The sequence below is a fragment of the Acipenser ruthenus genome, chromosome 39 (assembly GCF_902713425.1).
Source record: "Acipenser ruthenus chromosome 39, fAciRut3.2 maternal haplotype, whole genome shotgun sequence".
Lineage (NCBI taxonomy): Eukaryota > Metazoa > Chordata > Actinopteri > Acipenseriformes > Acipenseridae > Acipenser > Acipenser ruthenus.
In genome coordinates, this window is record NC_081227.1 from 3,522,642 (window position 1) to 3,544,637 (window position 21,996).

Here is a 21,996-nt window from a genome sequence, read left to right on the forward strand (position 1 = left end):
AACATGTAATAATTATATTTTGTGTTTGTTTTTTTGTTGTTTTTTTTTTACATTTGAATGAAATGATTTATTTTAATCTCTAGTGATTACATTTTGCAGTCGTGCATGGACTCTTGTCCTTTGAGGCAAACTCCATTTAAGTACCAATAAAGGAATAACTAGAGCATTGAAGAAATTGATTTTTTTTTCTCGTCATTTTTTTACGGGTCTTTTCATCTTGAAAGAGTCATTTTTCATATTGTTAAAAAAAAAGACGGATGTTGGGTTTGATATTGTCCATGTATTTAATGTAGACCTGTGCCGAATAACACTGTAAGGGAATACAGAACAACAACACAACAACAAAAAAGGCTTTGCTTTGAATTATTTTATTATGAATGTTTATATATATATATAAACAGCGACTGCTTTTAGGAATCTGGCTAAATCACTTGCCATGAGGCTGTTGCTGTACTGATGTTTGCAAGGATGATGAAAGAAAGGGGTTGGTACGCTCGTCTTGTGGTTTATCCCATATGGCTATGCAGTGTGATTTTGTTTGCTGCTCCTGATGTTACTCAGACAGAAAACGTGTGCAGTTCAAACTCTAGAGGTCTCCATCCTGCAACATCCAAGTCTCCAACATCTCCAAGAAACAGAGCGAGGGAGACTGGGAGAGCGCTGTGAGCCCAAGAAGCGCACAGCCAGACAAATGATAAAGGGAGCTTAGTGTACCGGGGGATTCTTATTTAAAAGCGTGAAGACGCACAAATGCAACCTGAGCACCTAATTATGCAGCACGTGGATGCAAAAGCGTGCTGAAGACAATTCCGTCTGCGGCGTGTTAGAATTGCTGCAGGTCCTACCCGTGCTGCTCAGTTCAGTGAGAGAGAGAGAAGGGTTTCTTCCAGGGAGGCAGAACGCTTTCTCTGCGCCTTTAAAAAAGATTGTCAAAGGATTTCGTGGCAGTTATGTCTAACTTTCAGTCACTACTTATAGGTGAGTACTGTAGAGATTTATTTAAAATAAGTTAACCTTGAAAAACTAATGTTTTATACTCCGGAGTTAAAAAAAAAAAAAAAAAAAAAAAAAAAAACTAAACTAAACAAACCAAAAAATACAAGTTAAAACACGTTTGGAATTTCAGTGTACATGTTTTAATATCATGAAATATGATTTTATAAAGTTTGTGTAGAGTTTTAAAACATGTGTTGTTGTTTTAGTTTGTTGTTCTTTTTGTAACGGTGTAAATTAGTAGGTTAGTATAAGAAATACTGTGTGTGTCTGTGTATATATACAGTATATATATATCCTTATAGCCGTAATGCATGTACATATTTGTGTTTGATTTTAAAGGGGGCACTTTTTAGGAAGGAGAGTCTTCACTGGGAGGACTATAAGTTCCCTTCATGAAAGAAAATTGTTTTCTACAGCCTTCCACATAACTTAGCTCCAAATTGCAAACAGATGTGTTTGTGTGTGACTTAACCATCGACAGTGAGAGGCTGGAAAATGATATTAATTTGAGTAACAATTAAATCATCTAGCTTCCAATAATAATAATAATAATAATAATAATAATAATAATAATAATAATAATAATAATAATATAGTAAAACAAAGGCAGACATGGTTGACTGTTATAGGGGTATAATGCGTTATGACAAATGACACTGAATGACACAAACTGGATACCGTGTAGCCTCTATATCAAATGCCTGCGGTCTGTGGAATGTGAGCGACTGGGGCTCGGCGATGGAAGTGTCTGCGAGGAGAAGAGGAGGAGATTCGCGTGCCAGCGTGTGCTGCGGGGAGTAGCTCTCCGGGACGATAGCGCGAGGCTAACCCTGCATTTAGCACAATACAGCGACAAGCGTTTTTGCTATTGGCTGCATTTTCATCATCATCTTTACAGTAAATTCGATTTAACAAATCTGCAGGGTAAAGATGATAATAACTGATGGATATTAGATTTTTGAAATCCGCATTTATTTGTTGTATGTAGGTTTTATTTACATCGGTTAACGGACGTGATTTTTCTCTAAAGATATAGATGTGTTGTTTAGTAGTATGCATTAGACACCTTTGTTAAATTATAAAGGGAAAAAAGCAAAGGTGCATATAAATAATAATATTGTGCATTTAAAAAGCTGCGCGTAATTATTAGACTGGCTTGCAATTATACCTGTGTGCAACTCTAATCCCTGGACAGCTGCGGATCGCGTTAATAAGCAAATAATAGTAGTTGACACGGACAACTGAGCTTTAAAATATAGCGGAAAAGAAAAAATGTGACAAAGATGCTGTACAACGTTTTGAAAACAGTGTCACAATGATGGGACTGTTGCAGCCGTTAAAACACAACAAAACATTTTAATAATCAAACTATATTTAGAATGAATCCCAGGGGCAGATAAACCAGTCAGTCAGATCTTGAGATGACTGGGGACTCAAGACCCAGAGGTTAGGAACTGACAAGCCAGCTTATACTGTGTCTGACTGAGTAGCATACATGCAACATGCAGCATCTTATTCTGTTATCAAATTGCATATTTATTCTGTTTCCACCTGACACGCTCTGCATATGAAGCACAGACTACATCAAGGCTTTGAACACTGCTACTCATGTGCATTGGAAAGCAATGTAAATGTAAAGCTTATATTCAGTTCAGAACTAAAACCCAGGTCCCCTAACCCTAAGAATAACACTGACCCTTTAGCGAAACCATAAGCTATGATTTTATATATATATATATATATGTGTGTGTGTGTGTGTATGTATGTATGTATTTATGTGTGATGAAATGAACAGTGAGTGTGATGAAATGAACTATAAAACACACTTATACTACAATCAAGAAGCATTTGGTGAACTACAATGAGCGATGTTGTGCTTTTGGTTTTGTAGCCCGATACATACTTCTGTTATGATATATCATGTAAAGAAAGTGTCACGATGCATCGAGACACAATTTGTTAAAAGCATGAGTTCATAAATAAAAACAGCTTTATATTGTACACTAAGAGTGAGCAGTCCACATATGGTTTCATGAGACTTTTACTTGTTCTGTTCTCTAAATCAAAAATCAAACCAAAAAAAGTTCTTATATAACGGGCTGCCGAGGGTTCTGTAATGAATTGATTCTGAAATGGAACCAGCATGGGGTTCTACAAATCCATGCTTCTCATTTGGAACCCCTAGGGGTTCCAATGCATGACACCTACCTGAGGCGCAGGGTTTATAAAAAGCCAGTCGTCCTCCTTACAATGTGTTCGAAATCTATTTCTTGCCTCCCTTATCTGTGTCCCTGCAGCTGCCCCTTGTCCCACTTACTGTATTTTGCTTATACTCTCAATGGGTGTCCAAAACATGGCCAAGCATTTGTCCCTCAGGCTGTCCAACAATCTGTACAAAATCTTATGCATGCTTGTCATTGCAGTTTGTTTAGGTCCTGGGGTGGTGTCTCCTGCATTCAGACAACGGGTAGTGAAATAGTGTTCCTTTTTTGCTCAGGATTCAAAAGGCTGAACTGTAGCAAGGATGGGTGTCCCCTGAGGCCCTGGACTCTTTAATTAGGATTGGATTGGGCAGCATGACTCACCTCACTGGCAGACCCATCCCAGAGCAGAGCAAAATCAGAGTGACACCCCGGATTCTTCTACAGTGTGCTTTTAATGTTGTAGAGCCCCATACCGTTACCTTAGAAACACATGTTAGAAAACATGAGGTCACTGCTATTTAGCTTTTAGTGACTAAAACTTCAAATTATCGAAAACTCTGTTACTGGCACTGACATACGATAGCCGTTTTCTGAATTGCAAACCCTAGTTCCTTTGTGAGCCTTGATTGGATAAATTACTACAGCTGCGTTGGACTAACTTTTTTTTTATTTGCTCCAAGCATCAGTAAATTTGAGCTGCCGAGGTGAAAACAGACTTCCGTTTTAAAAGCTGATTATATATCCACTCTGGCTGCAGTCTGATTCCACCCTCTTTAGTTTTTGTTTTATGCCACGCAGATGACTGCTGTACAAGCCTCTGCAGGTGACTATGTGGCCAAAGCAAAAAATGATTTCCTTGAAAGCTTGTATATAACTTTATGTTGGGTCCGATAAAAACTAGAATATGTTTTCAAGGGTATTACAGTAATTTCAATATTACACTATGAGACAACAACACGTACAGGTTAAAAGGCGCGTGCATTAAACCCCATGGTGGCAGTGATCCCAGATGAGAACGCTAATCTAAGTAGCTTACATGGTAGAACGGTTCTGGCTGCTGAAAATTCATCCTCATGCAGTTAGTGAACAGATGGTCCCACCACGCTTGGTTTTTTACGAGTCGTTAGGTCTGTTTTTTTTTTGATGAAATGGACCCTTTTCGCTGCTCTGTTGCAGATGTGTGTCACACCAGTTGAGCTTTGCCTGTTCCACATTCCAGAACTTTGTCAAGAGAAAGCTCCCGCCCTCTGCTCATCAGTGCATCAATATTTTACCATTTGAAGCTCTGGAAATAAACAAAACTCAATTTCGTTCAGTGACAAAAATAGATTATTGACCTTGATTTTGTTTTTTTCCAGGAAATGATGAGCTTTTCTTGGTAATTTTTGTTGCGCCAGCATGAGGCTGTTTTCTGGGAAAATAAAACTGACCAGGGCACTTTAAGAACTGTTCTTTCAGCCAAAGAGTTTGTACAGCTCTGCTACAGATAGATAGAGTAGATAGCTGGATAGGTAGATAGACACACATACATACCTAGACAGATAGATGGCAGAGAATATCTTTGTTATTCACTTGAGAAATCTGGGGGCCTCATTACTTCTCTTGTGTGCCTGTTTTCAGGATTACCTCCACTAGCCTCAACGCAGGAAGATCTTATCCTAGTGAGGGAATATATGCTGGGCAGACAATAGGGATGATGAATCTTTAAAAACATACTGTACATAAGAGACTGGATTTATGTTATTAAAAGGATCTCCTGGGGAAAATAAATTATCTTGGAAATGTCAGACTGGGATGAAAAACAAGCACATACGCACACATGCTATTTAATAATGCAGGAAAACTATAACGGACAATGAGACAGATTACTTACTCCAGTAAAAGGGAAAAATGTAGACTGTGAATGATGCAGAGAGTAGCAGGAAAAAATATGAATGTGTGTGTGTTATTGAACAGGCTGGAGGGTTATTACAATAAAACACATTACTTACTGTCGCTGTGTGCTGTGCTGTGCGTATTCCTTCAATACAATTTTCAAAAACAAACCTGATTGTATTGATATTTTGTATTCATGTCTTTGGTCATAATGAATCAGTTTTCTCATTAAAAATGTCTTTATTCCTGGTCTGGCGATGCTGTTTGCAGTGGGCAAACCTCCACTATGAATATTCATGTTCCAATATAGATGATATTGTTCTACTGGGGTTTTTACTTGCCATGGCAAAGCTGCAAACCAGAAAAGGCTGCACACCGCTATGCACTGTACCCAGTCATCTGACCTCTTGTGGAGGAGGGAAGGACGGTAAGGTCCTGCTGGCACTTGTGGGGCATGCTGTCTGTGAGTCTGAGTTGAAGAGAGCTGTCAGAGGAAGACTGGGGATATTCATGTCATGGTCTGGCACAGTTACTGACCTTGACGAGACTTTTAACTGCAGCAAGCTGACTGCGAGTTCCATTTTTAATCTCAGAAGCAGCATCCCCAACACAAGAAATGAACACAACAAACTACTCTCGCCGGACATAATCCACTGCCAAGATGAAAAATCCACAGATGCGTGTACCCTTCCTGCATCTCTGTACAATCCTCAGTGCAGAGAAATGCCAGCATGCATCAGTTAAAATAGTTTTAAATAGACTGGTGTGTAGTAATGGAAAAAGGACAATGTGAAATCGGACAATGATCATTGAAAAAAGGATAGACTATATATTAGACTGTTATTGGCTGTTATTTAATAGATATTGCACATTGTATGTCTTAGACTACTGCAAGCAGAGCAGTATCTGTACGCCAGCTAAATATTTCAAGCTGAGCTCTTTTTTTTATACCAAATCAATTCAAGATGACTGTTCTTTTACAGTCCCTGATATTATCCTGTGTTTTATGCTTAAACTTCACTTCCAAAAGCAGGTTTGTTACAAAAATAAATCAAGTCTTCTGTCACATCAAATCTTTAAATGCTCACAACTGCACAGCTTGTGGACAGCCAACAGAAATGAGCTTATTTCAAGAGTGTTTTAACACAATAGTCAAAGCAAGTATCGATAAATTATAAAAGGATAAAATAACAAAAAATAAAACCCCTTATTACCTTGGTAGTCAGCCTTGTCTGTACAGTAGCTTCATGTTGTCAGCTACAGTAATGCAATCTGATCAAGGTTCAATTGCTTAAGTAAAAACATAAAAATGCAACAAAATGCCAGAAGCAAAAAGGGGTTGTTTTATTATGACTAGCGCTTCACTGATTTACCGTACTGTAAGCAATTTAACTACATATCATTAAATGTGAGTATTGTCTGAACATGATCAAACTGAAAGCTTCCCGCATTTGCTGATGGATCATGGATAAATACTGCTCAGTGCGTTATCCACGGCATGTTTATTTTTTAAACATAGTTTGTAAATGGTTAACCACGTTTCACCAATGTTGACAAACTGGCAAATGGACAGACCAAGCTGTTTGGTTGGCAAAACGTCATCACGACATCACCTGCAAAGACAGTTGGCGTAGGTGGTTCATTGAATCATCCACGTTATGAACCCATAGTCTGCTCTTCGCTTTGCCAGCACTTCATTAACTAGCTGGGGGTCTTTTCAATTGATCTCAACGATAGTGGCTCTAAATACTGACCTCAATGTTACCATCTGGTTCTATAATTCCAGTAGACGCTTGAAGTAGCTTTTGTTTTCTAGTTATTTTCTAATGAATTTTGTACTTGCACTAGGGCTGTGCTGTACTTGTAACTGCCTTTAAGAAGTATTTATCAGCAATTATTAAATACATCCATTTATTAACGTGTTGATTCCAAAGCAAGAAAAGCTGTCCTTCCCTCACCTTTACAATTGAGTACCAATCAATGGGAATTTTAAAAACCGTTTGGAAGCTAATCTTCCTCTCCATACTGCCGTATCGAGACCATAAACTGACAATGAACACACAGAGGCTGTAAACTGACAATGAACATTTTTATTGTCAGTTTGCAGTCTTGGTATGTTAGTATCAGCACACTTACCTTGCACCGCACAGATAAACTACATCCTGAATCATAATGAATTCCTGCTGAACTCCATAGGAATTACATCCCTCTGAAATTCAGATAGCTTTTATATGAGACAGTTAAATAAGACAACTATCGATATGTATGTATGTATGTAAATGCCTCAATGACAATGCTAAAAGATATTCTTTGCTTGAAATATTTTCCACATTCTTTGCTTAAAATATTCCCTTTCGAATTCGAAACCAACTCCCACTTGGTGTTACAGTAATTTAATGAAACTGCCTTTGAAGAATAACTACTGTATATGAATCTATTTTTCAACCACCTTAAGTCATTATTGTCATGATCCATATTTTAGATGGTGCATTCCTGACAAAGAGCAATATACTCAAGACCCACTGAGGCATGGAAAAATAAATGCATTGCTTTCATTTAATTGAACACTATATGACAACACCAACAAATGATGTGTGTGTGTGTGTGTGTATAACAGAACACAGAAAAACAGAACACACAATTATCTGGACAGCGCAACACACGTCAACATTAGGCATGCTTATTCAATGTTCTGCAGACTCTAATGAACCTTGCAATTGCTTGGAAGGCAGTGGACATGTTAGTTTAATGTAAGATCCACTTTAGGCAGATTTTAATTGCCTCGTGAAGAAGCTGTTTCAAAGTGTTCAGTGGTCCGTCAGGCGAAGAGGGCAGCATGAAGCCTGCAATAATAACTCAGCTCTGCCTTTTGTGTTTAATATAGAAAACAAAAAAAAACAGACTGAACTCAACACCAATGGAAAGAACACGTGTGGTTTAACTGAAGAGAAAACACAGTAAACGCTCCCTAACAACAGCACAGTACCATAATTACTGTAGATGCACACAGAAATAGTGAGCCACGTAGGTCCCCAGACACAGTGTGTCAAACAAGCTCTAAGGGAGACTGAGTAGAGTTGACTTGACTGCAGTTCATATACTTTCTCCGTAGACCACTATGGAAAAGGAACGAGACTAATATTTCAGAGTGGTCCTGTAATGGTTGCACGCTGGCACAGATATGGTTACTGTGGATTGCCAGTGTGTGTGATGCCATAGCTGTGTCAATACATGAAGGTGTTACCACTGTGGTGCCAGTCTATTAGTGGAGCACACCATTGCATGGGCCCCTGTGCTATCATTGTCCCTTTAATGTACAGGAGAGCATTGCCATTGAAGATTATTTGGTAACGACTGTCTCATTTAAAAATGATGATAAAACAAAGCCTGGGAAAGCTTCATGCTAATTCCACAGCCCCTTGAAGCCCCCTCATTCAACCTCAAACGCTACCACTCTGCTGCCAAGCTGGATGAGGGCTGAGGTGAAGCAGCTATAAATAAACTCCAAACAGGATCGGTAATGAGTAGCAATGGCACAGCAATGCAGGAAACAGTTACATCTGAACAGGAACCGCTGCAAGCTACACTTAGGATGAAGACATGGCTAACCTTTTAAAGGGTACATGAGGACCTTTTTATTTTATTGTGTTACACATTCCCATGTGTTGCTACAGCTGTTTACGTAAATAGTGTGTATTTAAAAAATTTTTTTTACATTTTGACCACTTTTTTAAACTTTTAAATTGCATTCCCTGCCTCAAGATGGCTTCCCATGTACCCTCATGGACCTCTCAGAACTACATTTCCCATCATCCTCCTCCTCACATATGTAACTGTGATGGATTTATCAGCTCCCTCTAACTCTATTAATCCTTCTGGCGTTCTACACCGTGGGTAACTGTTACCCCCTTATTGGCATTAACCAAAGATCTGGGGGAGAATTCTTGGTTACAGTTTTAGTTTTTTAGTTCCAGTTTGGTTTGAGTGGAAAGTTAACATGTGTCGAGGTAACCGTGCAGCCATTGGAAGTAGGAAGCACCTCAGGTGTGCTTACAAAAATAAAAACAAAAATACATTGACTTTTGTTTTGGCTCTGTGATTCTGATTCCTTTTCAAGCTAGGCAACAGAAACTGGCACAATCGACTCCACCGCAGATGTTCAGACTTCTTAGGCAAGTCCATTCAAGCATCATTCTTCACAAATGGAGCTCATGTACAATTAAAAACAGCTGGCGCTCCATGACTAGCTGTTAAACAGAGCCCTTAATCACAAGAAGGGTATCAGCAGGTTTAATGACAGCTTCATGCTCACTTCAGCAACACTATTTAGTCCTAACCTCCACACTGCATGTCTGATTGGTTTATCTGTTTTAAATACAGGGCTGTGGGGAAATGCAATGATTGTTTTCACTTCCCTTGCTTTGCAAACACAAGGTTATCATAAACAGCAATGAGACGCGGCTTGGATCCCCACTCGCTCATTCACTCTTCATTGCACTGCTAGCAATCGTCCCGGGAATGTGCTTCTTTGATTTGGTATTTGCAAGGTGGTTTGTCTAAGGGCAATGTAGTTTAGGAATGGGCATTTTCATCTCAATCTGTTGTATTTTTCTTAGTAGAACAATAGAAGGTGTACAACCCTTTGCTGCTCAGTGTCCAGTAGATCTGACACTGAGAAGACAGGTACATACCCAAAGCAGTAAAGGGTTAATTGTTACATACACAGCAGTTAATCAGCAGTTCTGCAGTTGAAATGTTATAATAATATCACCTAGGTACTGGGGCACTGGAACTATACAGGGGTTATACAGGGGTTACAGTTTTGTTCAATGGCTTTCAGCACCCCCACTTTAAAAATTGTTCCAGTGCCACTGCCTAGGTATAAACCCCTTTTGTGTACCTATGTTGTAAAATATGTATTTTCTACAAACATGGTTATGTCGTATTTTCTATATGGTTTATCTACTGTATGCTGTATGTTTTTTTTTTTTTTTTTTTACTGTATCTTTCATACACAGCCACGATGATTGGCTTAAAGGTAGCGTAACAATATCTCTGCGCAGCGGCTTGACACAAATTAATACCCTTAATTAAAAACAAAAAGCTTCATCCACTGTCATTGCAAAATAGGGTCTAAATAATGCATTGCTCTATTATTCTGAGTAAATAAAGAATGCAGAACTCTATTCCACTTCGGCGCAGCTCCAATCCTTTTGCAACTTAATTATTTTTTTTTACAAATGAATGCAATTTTACCTGGTACAAATTAAAATGATTAACCTTCTGTTGTGTCATGCTAATTTGATGCAGACTCGGGATACAGTCCTCAGAGTACTGTACATATGTAATTGAACCTAAAGATTTAAAGCAGTGCAGTTGTGTAGTTCTATAATAAAACCATAATTGTCTCTCTATATCTCAGCTGCCCTTTAGGGGCATTTTAATTAAAGGCTTAACTGGGTTTAGTTTTGAACGAGTTCCTTGGCAAATTGGTTTCAGTTGCTTTAGAAGAGAGCTGCTTTCCACATCATTTTGTTTTTTTAAACTAAATTAAAAATCTATGTTTGGCTGCCTGTGCCATCTAATGTCATCTACTGTATATATTTGATTAGATTATGCAATTCTTTATTACATTTTTACCTTTCATTTCTCTTTTGTTCTTTCTTTGAAGCTGAGGGTTGTGTGTGCTATAACTAAATAATTAAATAAATATATAAATAACCCACTTTTTCTGAGTTTCAAACTCTTTATAAGCTACTGTGGCATTGCCCAACTGCAAAGATGAAGGTTAGCATTTTTTTTTCCATGACAATTAAGTAATATCCGACTTTCTGCTAGGTTAAAAGGAAGACTGTTCTAGTTTAAAAATGTACATCTGATGCTTGAAAACTGAACATACTGACAACGTACAAGATCTGAAGTACTGTGCAGCTTGTGTCATTAAAAAAGGTTACTAGCTCTGAGAATTCATCCCATTTAGTCTTGATGCATTAAAAGAATTAACGGTTTATACGCACTGTATTGTTTTAAAGTGTAGAACATCCATCTCAGGTTCAAGGAGGAGGCAGGGGTTATTTATATGGATAACAGACACATTGTTACACTAAATAGAAGAACGATTTGTCCTTATTCCCCCCGTTACAGGGTTACATAATCAATCCGTTTTACAGGAACTTTGTATATCTAGCTATCTTTCTAGCTGTCAGGGAACGTACTTCTCTAAGCCTCCTGCTTGGATTAAAACCTGTTAAACCTGCATCAGCCGACATGTTTGTAACTCTTAGCTATTAGATCTCTTTCTCAAATACACACACACGTACAAGCACACACACACACACATTCACACGCACACACACGCACACGCACACACACACACAACATATAACAGCTACCTGGCTTCACGTAAAACCTGTTCAGTTTGCAGATCCTGTAGCTCTGCTCCAGGGATGTGTACAGACACTACAGTACTGCATCTGTATTCATTCCCTAGACTCACACAGCTGTATCATCAGTACAGTATAACGGTATGATCTGCAGTCCAACTCTGTCCACAACCTGCAGCGCATGCCGACTGCACTGTGTAGTTCTTACTAGCAAGTGGTTTCAGAAATACCTGTTTTATAATATCTGAATGTTTGCATATATTAATGTACATCTAAAAATGTTTTATTAAGTCCTGGAAAGACAGGTTCATTCAGTTTGCCACTGGCATGTGCTTCCACTCAGAATGACAGTACCTTAATAATGTACAGGATATTCAGTAATGATGAAATGTGACATGTGAATTAACCCGACAGAATAACCTTAGAAAACGCATCATAGTTTAGCTGTTCATCCATTATAGTAATACGCATGTATTGTATTCCACGTTTCAAAAAGAATTGATTTCTTTTGATGCATTCAAACTGAGTTCAACGTGCAGTAAATATGCAGTTGAATCGGACTCTGTGCTTATACTTCTATGATCAGCAATAACCATGCAATTAAACTGAAGTCTCACCATAAGGCACAGTTATTTTGAGAATATGCCCCTTTTTAATTTAAGCATGCTACTATATATGAGGTGAATAGTATGCTGGTTTATATTATTATATATGGAATGCTATGGTGTTTTATAGAAAATAAAACAATGAAAAGAATCCTTTAAAAAAAAAAAAAAACATGAGGTTTGTGTGCAAAGTTTGATCTTATCAATGAGCTGTAGAAGGCGCACTGATTAATTAACAGTAGTAGCTCAATCGCGTAAATCAAAACGTTGATTATCATAACGAGGTGTATCCCATGCTACTGTATCGCTCGTTATTCATCTCAGACTTACTGGCACCTAATTACCTCGGCTAGGTATAAGAAAAACTTGAAGCAAATGAGCATTATGCATGGAAAATGAATGTTTAACACGGTTCAGGAAATGGAAGGAACGTTTTCTACTGTTTGCGTAATTGAAAGGACATGTTACTTGAGACTTATTGGCCTCATGGAGTTTGCAAAATAGTTACAAATAACCCCGGTGGTGTGGAAGTTCATTAAAGCGCAACAATAAGAGCCCTGTGAGTGCGTGTGGCTGTTATTAATGAAAGGTTCAGGGAATGAAGTCATCTGGGTGCAGATCTGGGTGTCTGATTTCAATACTTGAATGCCAGATGTTGTCAATAGGAGAAAAATGCAGTCCCAGATGTGAAGTTTGGGCTGTGGCGGCGGCGCTGTGTTTTCTTTCCTATACAGCAAGTCGCCGAGCTGCGATCTTTGTATAATTTCGATGGCAAAGCCTTTGTTTAAGCTCCCCCACCCCTTCTATTTTGAACCATTTTACTCACCACAAATGCACAATTGTGCTTAACGAGTGCGCCTTTTTGACAGGTGACTTTTCAGCTTATTATATTGTTGCTATGGTGTTGTGTTGCTATGTTGTTGCTAAGCTGGATGCTCTGTGCTGCGTATTAAAATGTTAATGCAATTGGCTTAACAATAATAACAACAGCCAAACTCGGGCAGATGCATTTGCAGTAATGTACTGGGTACTAGTTCTTTTCCAATGGCAATGCAGTTGCACTCCGATAACGTACGAAGGTGCAATGCTATATTGGCACTTAAGCAATATTGGCACAGCACATAATAACGAAAGGCTGATTGAGAAACTATATAAAGAAACAAAGAAGTGAAACCAGCCATACTCTGAGGTGATTACAAGCCTTATAAAGGCTTGTAATGCTGCAGCACTGTACATGCAACACATGCACACAGAACAAAGGCATGAAACTAATAAAACACGAAAATGAGGAATAGGGAGGATGTTGGAAGGCTGGAAGCAAGTTTAAAAATAAGTTTTAATAAAACATTCATGGTACAGAACTAGGAGCTGCCGGGGAAGCAGCGGTTTAGATCTTGGTGCTTGTCAAGTCAGTTGTTTTTAAGTGGAATCTTAGTTTTGACTGACAAAACAGGTTACCACACAAAGGGGCTCTGCATATAATAATAGCGAAGCACGCTTGTCAGTCCGAGGATTAGTGAAATACTGTATTTCCTGCCAATCAGCAATTTAGTGGAAGCGAATTTCAATGCAGACTGCTGGATCACCATCAGGTGCTCAGATGCTGATAGACCACCCACTTGTATGAAAGGACTTAAGCTGCACAGCCGGTATTTAATTATTATAGAGCAGCATTGTCCTGTGTTGCACTAATCTGAGAGATAAGAAGTATGAATCTTCTACAATGCAAAGGAAATTGTAGATGTTTTGTTTTCTTAACTATAGCATTGCATTGCGTTTGCTGCATACAGTATGAAATCATTGTGGCTGTTTTTTGCAATTTAATTAAAACCCAAATAGAATACTCAGAACCCTCTAATTTAAATAAGTTATTTACGTTTTTATTATTTTTTTAATTGTGGGTTTAACAGGCCATTTTTTCAATATGCGTTGAAGTGCTTTACACTTCAGGGCCACCGTGGTTGTGTGAAACACAGCCGCTTTGGATTTTAGCTTTATAACTGCTGTTGCAAACAAGCGATCCAGTTACAACATCCAGATGAATAATCCAAACGGTTTGGAGCACAGGCAACTTTTGCAGTCCGATTTCCAGGAGCCCCTTGACAACGAGATGCATAAAAGTGTCACCTTACATGATCTGCGTCCAAAGACCGCAGGCGAGGGCTGTAGCTACCGGAGGTCACAGGTTATTCGAATATGAAGGGGGCAAAACCATTCACAGATTGTTGAAAAACAAAAAAGTGCATTTGGGGCCATTCCTGGAGGGGCTGTGGTGTCTCATTTTCCAACTTCCTTTATGTTCTCTGCCTCCATTATATACAGGCCTTAAACAGTTTAAACAGCTGGGATCGTGAATCATCCCAAGGACTCTCCAAGCCTAATCTCTCTGTTGCACATTAGTATAAATGTTTTGCTTGTGATGTCCTGTTACATGCTTTCTGTGGTTACACAGCCAGTTCTCTTTAGGTTTTGAGGGGGGTTGTCTTGTAATGAACTACATACAGCAATTGCACGATACATCAACACTACAGCTTCAACCAAAGTGTCCTTCAGCTGGGGGGGGAAAAAAAGTGATTATGGATAATAAAGTTAATAAATGTCTTTGTAGAAAGCAATCGTGTCAAATCTTGAGAGTGCATGCAAGTGCAAATAATAAAATACTGGTGAATATTGACTATTATACTGCATCTGCTTCTTGCATTGCGATCATGCTTTATCATAAGTGATAGTAATTTAAATGTAACCATGTTCGCATGCACGTGTGATTTCAAATGTACGCATCTACAAATGACACATTCCGCACTCATTCGTATTAAATCCTTAATCAACATCCATTCCTTATTAAAATGTGCTTACCAAGTGTATACCATGGGCTGTAGCCCCTTGGCTGAACTTGCGAACATTCATTTTAGAGGCATGTGCGTAAAATTGATTAGAGACGGCTACTTTTAGGCGAAACCCTTTCAGCTGGGGCGAGGGGTTTAAAAGAAAGTATTTCCAACACCAGCCTGGCGTGGCAGAGTTCCATGAAAAGACATGTGATACAGTATTCTTAATAAGCATCTACAAGGCTACTGCAGACAGTGGAGAAAGCATAGCAAAGTATAAATCGTGGGGTTGAACGCTGTAAGCATTTGCAAACACGGCAAAGCACAGACAGCTATGGCCAAGCATGGTAAATGCATATATAGTGGGTGAAACTCAGGAGGTGCTCTCTTGCAGTTATGGTGGCTCTGGACCTGATAAATCAGGGGTGCACAAACTTTTAAACCAGTTAGACATAGCATCCCACTATAGAACTCATAGTGGGACGCTGTTATACATTCTTAAACACCTAAACATTTGAATATATAAACATGGTGTACAATATTGGCACCCTACTGGTGTTTACTTCAGAAAGCCCCTGGGTGTAAGAAGCCGATTAGCTAGGCGGTGGGATCGGATGACTACCAATGAGCCTTCACTTCTCCTGAGCTGTCGTGGGGAGTTGCTGCTGTGAGGGAACATCATTGGACATACAAAATTGGGCAGAAAAATACGGTTTAAAATAAAATAAAAGAGAACACCTTGAACGAGCAGGGAGATTCTAACTGAAACCACTTTCTTTCAGCGATTCTCAATGCCAAGTTAATCTTACTGCCTGCAAATAAATACAGGAAATAAATGAGCTGTCCCATTTAAAGGCATCTTCTCCGGACTTTACTGTATAAGGAGTTGCAGGGCTACTGTGGCTCAAGTGTGGAGTGTGTCATGTAACCTGAGGCTCGTGCCTTTTGCAGTCCCGCTGTTATATGCGATCTGCCCCCACTCTTACTAGTTCAGCTTATCCAAACACAAACTTCTACCAGAGATGGGCGACTGCAGGAAGAATGTGAGCTGTTTACTGAATCAGGGAACACTGGCCTTTGAAAAGCTGTCAGAGCGTGTATGTTGTGTTTAAACAAGAGGTGGAATGTTCCTTGGCAAGTCTCTCTCTTTTACCTGATTACCATGTATAGTAAAGAACTGAACATTTCATAGGAATCTGGTTGCTGAGCTGTGTGCTGAAAAGCACTGAATGGGCCTGCAGGAGGAGGAATTGAAATCGTGTACAGTTCTGCTACAAGGCAAATAACCCAATGTTTTTCTTCATTGGTTTTTAAAATTTTGACCAAACAACTTTGAATAAATTGTCATTTTGACCGTCTTATATCGTGATATAAAGGCATGCCTTATGAGGGAACCCTGCTGGATTCGTTCAGATAGTTTCGACTCTTTTGCTCTAAAGGCTTTATCAAGGAGAGTACAGCATGCTACGATGTTCGAAACCCCCTGTGGTGTAATTGCTCCTTGATGTTTCATAGCAGTAGTGTCCCTGAAGCCCGACACATTTGTCACAAATGTCTAACAGCCTGATGCGCTCGGGAGCCTGAGATCCCCTGATGGGTAGCTGCTTCTATAATTTACCCCTTTCAGGTTTCTCAAACTCGAATCCCCTGGGGCCAGCATCGCGATGCGGGTGGGTAGTTTTTCAGAGAGGGGTTTCTGACTTGAGCTCGATCAATAGTATCTGTCTAATTCATTATTAAGCGTCAAATTAATCCTGCTTAAAATCGAGCCCCCCCCTGCGACGTTTATTTCTTTTTATAGAATCACTGAAAGAATCTGGGTTTGAAAGGCTTTTATTTCTCATCACTGCTCTCATATACAGTGCTGCCATTGATGCAGTCCAATTAAAATGCAGTGACATCCAAGAACTCGGATGGAATGACATTCAGATTCATTTCTGGTAAGATGCACTGGCATTAAATCAGCCAGCCCCGCGAAGCAGATTCGTGCACCTTGCATCGAAAAAGACACGTTGTTTCTAAAAGGTTGAATTATTGTCTGCTGTTAATTGTTGAAATCAAAGTGCGCTGTTTTTGTTTGAAAATGCCTGCTGTTCTGGGTCTCTTGTTAGTGGCGCCAGAGACTTCTCCCTTCATGAAGGTTCACACCATGGTTCAGGGACACACTCACATCACTCCCCCTCAGTTAACTCCACTATATATACCTTCTGCTTTTCCTCCGGTACGACTCAAAGCATCTCAGTTGGCTTTGTTTCCTTGTTGTCTTTCCCTTGGGTAGTTACATGGTCATTCCAATTTGTAATGGCTTGGCGTCTATACCCATTAAATTAAACGGCGAATTGACCCAGACAGCGAACCCCACAATGAAAGGGAAGACTCTGCATTCAATCGGTTCCTGTTCACAAGCTGAACCCAAAGTACTAAACACTAATACGAAAAGAACAGTCTAGGTAGACAAACATCGTGGTGTTCTGGTGAAGGCTGTCAAGACAGCATTACTGAACGAATTCCACACCTTCCCCAAGGTGCGTGATTGTGTCCCACGTGATCATGTTTCATTTTCAGTTCTTGCTATCTGTTTACTCACATGGCATTCTTTTATTAAACTGGTAAGATTTTACAACAAGCTTCTAAAATGTTATGTAAGAAAGCAGTACTTGGCTCCACATGTCTCTGATCTTCCTAAGATGGTTGATGTCCTGTTTCTGTTGCGCGCTGAGAAAACATGGGATGAAGTCCCGGTGAGGGTTATCTCTGAACACGGCTTTCACCTGTCAGTCCTGCAAGTCAGGAGTAAATACTGTGAATGAGCTTCGTCCTTAACCAGCCAACATTCATTACCGCGTTGTTTACTGGAGTCTCAGTAACCAGAAGCACTGGTCTCTGGGTTTGAAGGTGACAGAATCTATTGAATCTATCGCCTGAGGTCAACAGTGCTCAGGCATTGTGTGTGGGTGTATGAGGACTCTCAGCGCTTAATTATCTTGACAATGCTTTAATCGTTACAGCAGTGCTTTGGCACAGTGGATGGGGTATGCCGTGCAGTTCGAGTTGCAGTTTCTTATACAAGACACACAGCCAAAAGGACTTGTATGCACGTGGACTTCTTTGTGTGTGGTGTTTTTTTGTTTTTTTTTATCCCGAAGCATGGTTGCCACATTAGAAGAATTCAGAAAAAAAGCCTAATCTAGCCTAATAATAATAATAATAATAATAATAATAATAATAATAATAATAATAATAATAATAATAATAATAATAATAGTAATAGAGAGAAGGGTTTGCTGAGCAGATTAGGTTAGTTTAAGCTACAGGGGTAAAGGATATAAATTGCACCCGACTGTGTGATGTGCACTGTAGTATAAATGAGCCTATAGCAGAGCCTAACTGAAATAGAGCCGGTGCCTTCAGGATGAACTTGAGCCCGATCCGTCCTTTCCACAGATGCACAGGGCTCTTGGCATCTGGGACAGAACTGAAGATGACTTCATCAGTTCTTGTTATTAAACCCCAGAGAAATGTTGTCATCGCCCTGGCATACAGTAGCATGTGTTCCAGTCTCCCTGACTGCACAGAGACAGCAGTCCCGACTCTCTCCTAACCAACCGCGCAGCGGCTCAGCGTGCTTTTGGGGAAGGAGAGACCCGCTCGGAGACCGCACCTGAATTCCAAAGGGTTGTCCCAGGGGTGTGCCCGTTTGCAGGGAAATGGCTGGGAAAAGGGAAAAGGTTGTTATTGAATTATTTATATGCAGTTTACTGTAATACCTGTAACATCCTTTCTAAATCAATGACATTATTGAAAATCTGAAAATGTGTAACTGCAGTAACATACACATACACTTTCAATAACAGCATTAGCTGGGGTCCTAAGATAGATAGATAGATAGACAGATGGATACTGAAAGCACTACACAACAATAACTTGGTGTATGTTTATCAAGTAGGAGTTCTACTGAAACATCACACTTGTCATAAATGTCCACTGAATAGCACTAAAACACAAAAACAGCAACAAACTGAGACTAAACCACTCCCTTTTGCTAAACATGTGTTTAGTCCGAAATCCAGGTTTTACACACCTTGGTTAAACGGTAACACTCTTCCTATTGGAAAGCCCACCTGACTGAGGAGACTCGTAAAGTGTAATTTTAAGATTAAGACTTAATCTAGTGTATTGACACAAGCGGTGAATTGGGACTAGATAATAAAGGGGTTAATTAGTGGAAGAATGCTCCTGGGTACACGACAACAGTGTGCTACTGCTGCCCAAAGTTTACAGAAAGCCTCAATTACCCTGAGTCGTGTATGATCTAGCAAGTGCCTGATAGTTATAAGCAGCTGATGTGAAACAAATGAAACGACACACAATTAGCTCTAGACAAGCAACGGGCGTCTTCAAAAGTAAAGTCCATTGATCTGTTTCTTGCCTTTGGGCACCATTTCTCATGGCTACAATGGATTGCACTAGGCTTGTATCATGTGTCTGAAAATACCCTGGAGACTGACCGAAATTCAGAACATCACAGGTATTAATTTAAGTAGCATCCCGCGTCTATCGGTGCTGTTTTTAAAATGAAAACCGCAGTTCTGACCTCGACTGAGCCCGGTTACTTTTAAAATGATCTCTCTGGCACTGCAGGATCGCATTTGAAGCCCCAGCCAGTTGACTCCAGCAGGGGGTTGTTTCAGAACCTAAAGATTGTGCCTCCTCTGGATCCTCTTATTAAAAACCCTCAGCAATTTAGCCTGTACGTTTAGTAATGCTAAACATATAGTATTCTTCGACAAACGTTTCGACTAATTTCAGAGCCTGACACACTTTAAAATACCGCTGCTGCAACTACATGTAGCTACACTGTACAGAACACATGTGTTGCATTATTTATTACATGCATGATTGATGAGAATTACATTTTGAAATACATGTTAATATCATATGTAGCTCCAGGCTGATTAATCTAGTAATTGCATTATTTATTACATGCATGATTGGAAGAATTCTATTTTTAAATACATGTTAATATATTACTGTATGTATGCTCAGACTGATTAATCTACTCATCAAATAACCGTGTGCCAAATCCATGCAGCAAATATTAGAAGATGCACTAGTTACCTAAAGGTTTAACTCGTAACCTTTTACAGTCTCACAGTACAACAAATGAGGGCTAGGCATTTATGTTGAGTGTACGGAAAAAAATATATACGATGTTTCTTATTTGGAGCTACAAATTCCAAATACACCACATGGGGATTATTGAGAGCAGTTAAACTACAGGCATTGCATTAGTGCGCTCCTGGAGGCTTCATTAAGAACACATGTTATTTTTATTTATTTTATGGTACTTTTAAAAGATTTTAAAAAAAAATAGAGAGGTTTGTTTTCTAATCCCGTGGCTGCTTCTTGTGCAACAATATAACGTTTTTTCTGAACGTCTGGCTTTGCAATCCGCAGGACAGCTGCGTGTCAGGCTGATAATGTTTGACTGGAAAAAATGTTGCATTTGTCCATGCGGATGTCATGCTTTGAAAACTAGAAACATTCTTAAATTTCCCAACACCCTGAAAAAAAGTTTTGAGATATTCACAGGGTGTGAGCAAGAGAAAAACCAGCTGACACACACCCAGGTCTTGGATCTTTTCAATGTGCTTCAGTGTTTGTGTCCACTTACTTTTGTTGCTTTAAGGTTATTCCTTTGTCTGTGGAGCTCTATGAGACCTCAAGAAATGAAACACACACATGCGTTAGCAAAAAAAATACAATTTCATCTCCCCTAATTCAAAACTGACACTGATATATAAATGTGCTTGAAGGTTGCCATAATGCTGGTCATTAATTGGAAAGTGTCTTGGTAAAGGTCACACTCTGCAATTACTTCTGTCTCCTCTAGAATGTCAGGGAATAGTGGCATGATGATCCACACCTTTTTTTAATTCACATGTCAGAGGCCATGCCTGAAACAATTCAGCACCAGTCAATTAAGATGCTCTAATGCTTAGCTTCCCAACGTGTTGTCAGTGAGTAAGTCATGACTCTCCTGAACAAATCTCATAATTAGGAAACCTACCAAATTCATCGACCCAAATCATCACTATGTGCTGCAGAACATGCAACACAACTCCTTGGTAAACCAGTTCTGCTTCTCCCAACTGATACTGTATTCACCCACCCCAAATAATTCCCTGCACATCGAAGATCTGACTGCATTCGTCCATTTGCAATGGAATTGTGGCCCAAAAGTTAGCGGCTTCAGTGTTTTTCTTATGAGCATTTGAGTACCAGTTATTGCAGCCAAAACACCTGTCAAAGAATTTTCATTAGGTTTAAGTATTACTACAGCATATGAGGCCATGTGTTTTATAGTTAAGGTGCTTGTATAGTATAAACACGATATTTTACTGGTGCAGTGCTGGAACGTCCCTAAACACTGAAGTGGTCAATCTCTGGAAACCACTTCTCTAGCGCTTTTCTAAAAACTTCGGCAGCACATTGTTGAGGCTGCAGACAGTATTACTAGAGACTGGGGGACACCTCCCTTACAAGAAGGTCACACTGCAGTTAGCTAACCTTTACCAGCTGCGTCGCCACAGGCAACTTACCGGAGAGCAACGATGTGCATTGAGTAAGAGAGAGGAGTATCCCATTGGAGCAAGGCTTTAAACTGCTACTCCTCTACACGATAGATAGATTTTTAGCTCTTAGATTTATTTCATACGTGTCACTGACTGGGTCTGAACGAGCAAACCAGTGGCCCAGAATCAATGACTCAGTCCATGGCTGCTTTTAAAACATTTGTAAATGTTGGTACGAAGGATCATAACTGACACAGGTAGACAAGCACTTCGGACCCTGCCTTTGTCATTGCATAGATTAAGGCACAGCCAAAACATGCGTCTACTCCTTTAACATTACAATTTACAATTGAGTGTTTGAATTTGTGGCTGAATTACAACTGGCTCTATAATGCTTTCAATTGCTGTCGATATTAAACCACAGCTGGGATCTGGTTTAATGATCTGTATTGTTTGGCCAGAGAAATTTAACAAGTTCATTTTAAATTTCAAGTTAATTACAAAATTGCTGATGTTTTATAAACCAGCAT

General features: G+C 39.5%; 1 protein-coding gene across 1 annotated transcript in view; it reads left to right on the top strand.

Annotated features, from left to right (window-relative positions):
• Positions 1-500: 500 nt before the first annotated feature.
• The window catches only part of LOC117966680 (CXADR-like membrane protein), a 38,955-nt gene continuing 17,459 nt past the window's right edge, over positions 501-21,996 (top strand). Inside the window, exon 1 of the mRNA XM_059009840.1 lies at positions 501-978. Within this exon, the coding sequence (XP_058865823.1) occupies positions 951-978 (28 nt within the window). The 5' untranslated portion in view covers positions 501-950. The remainder of the gene's footprint in view (positions 979-21,996) is intronic.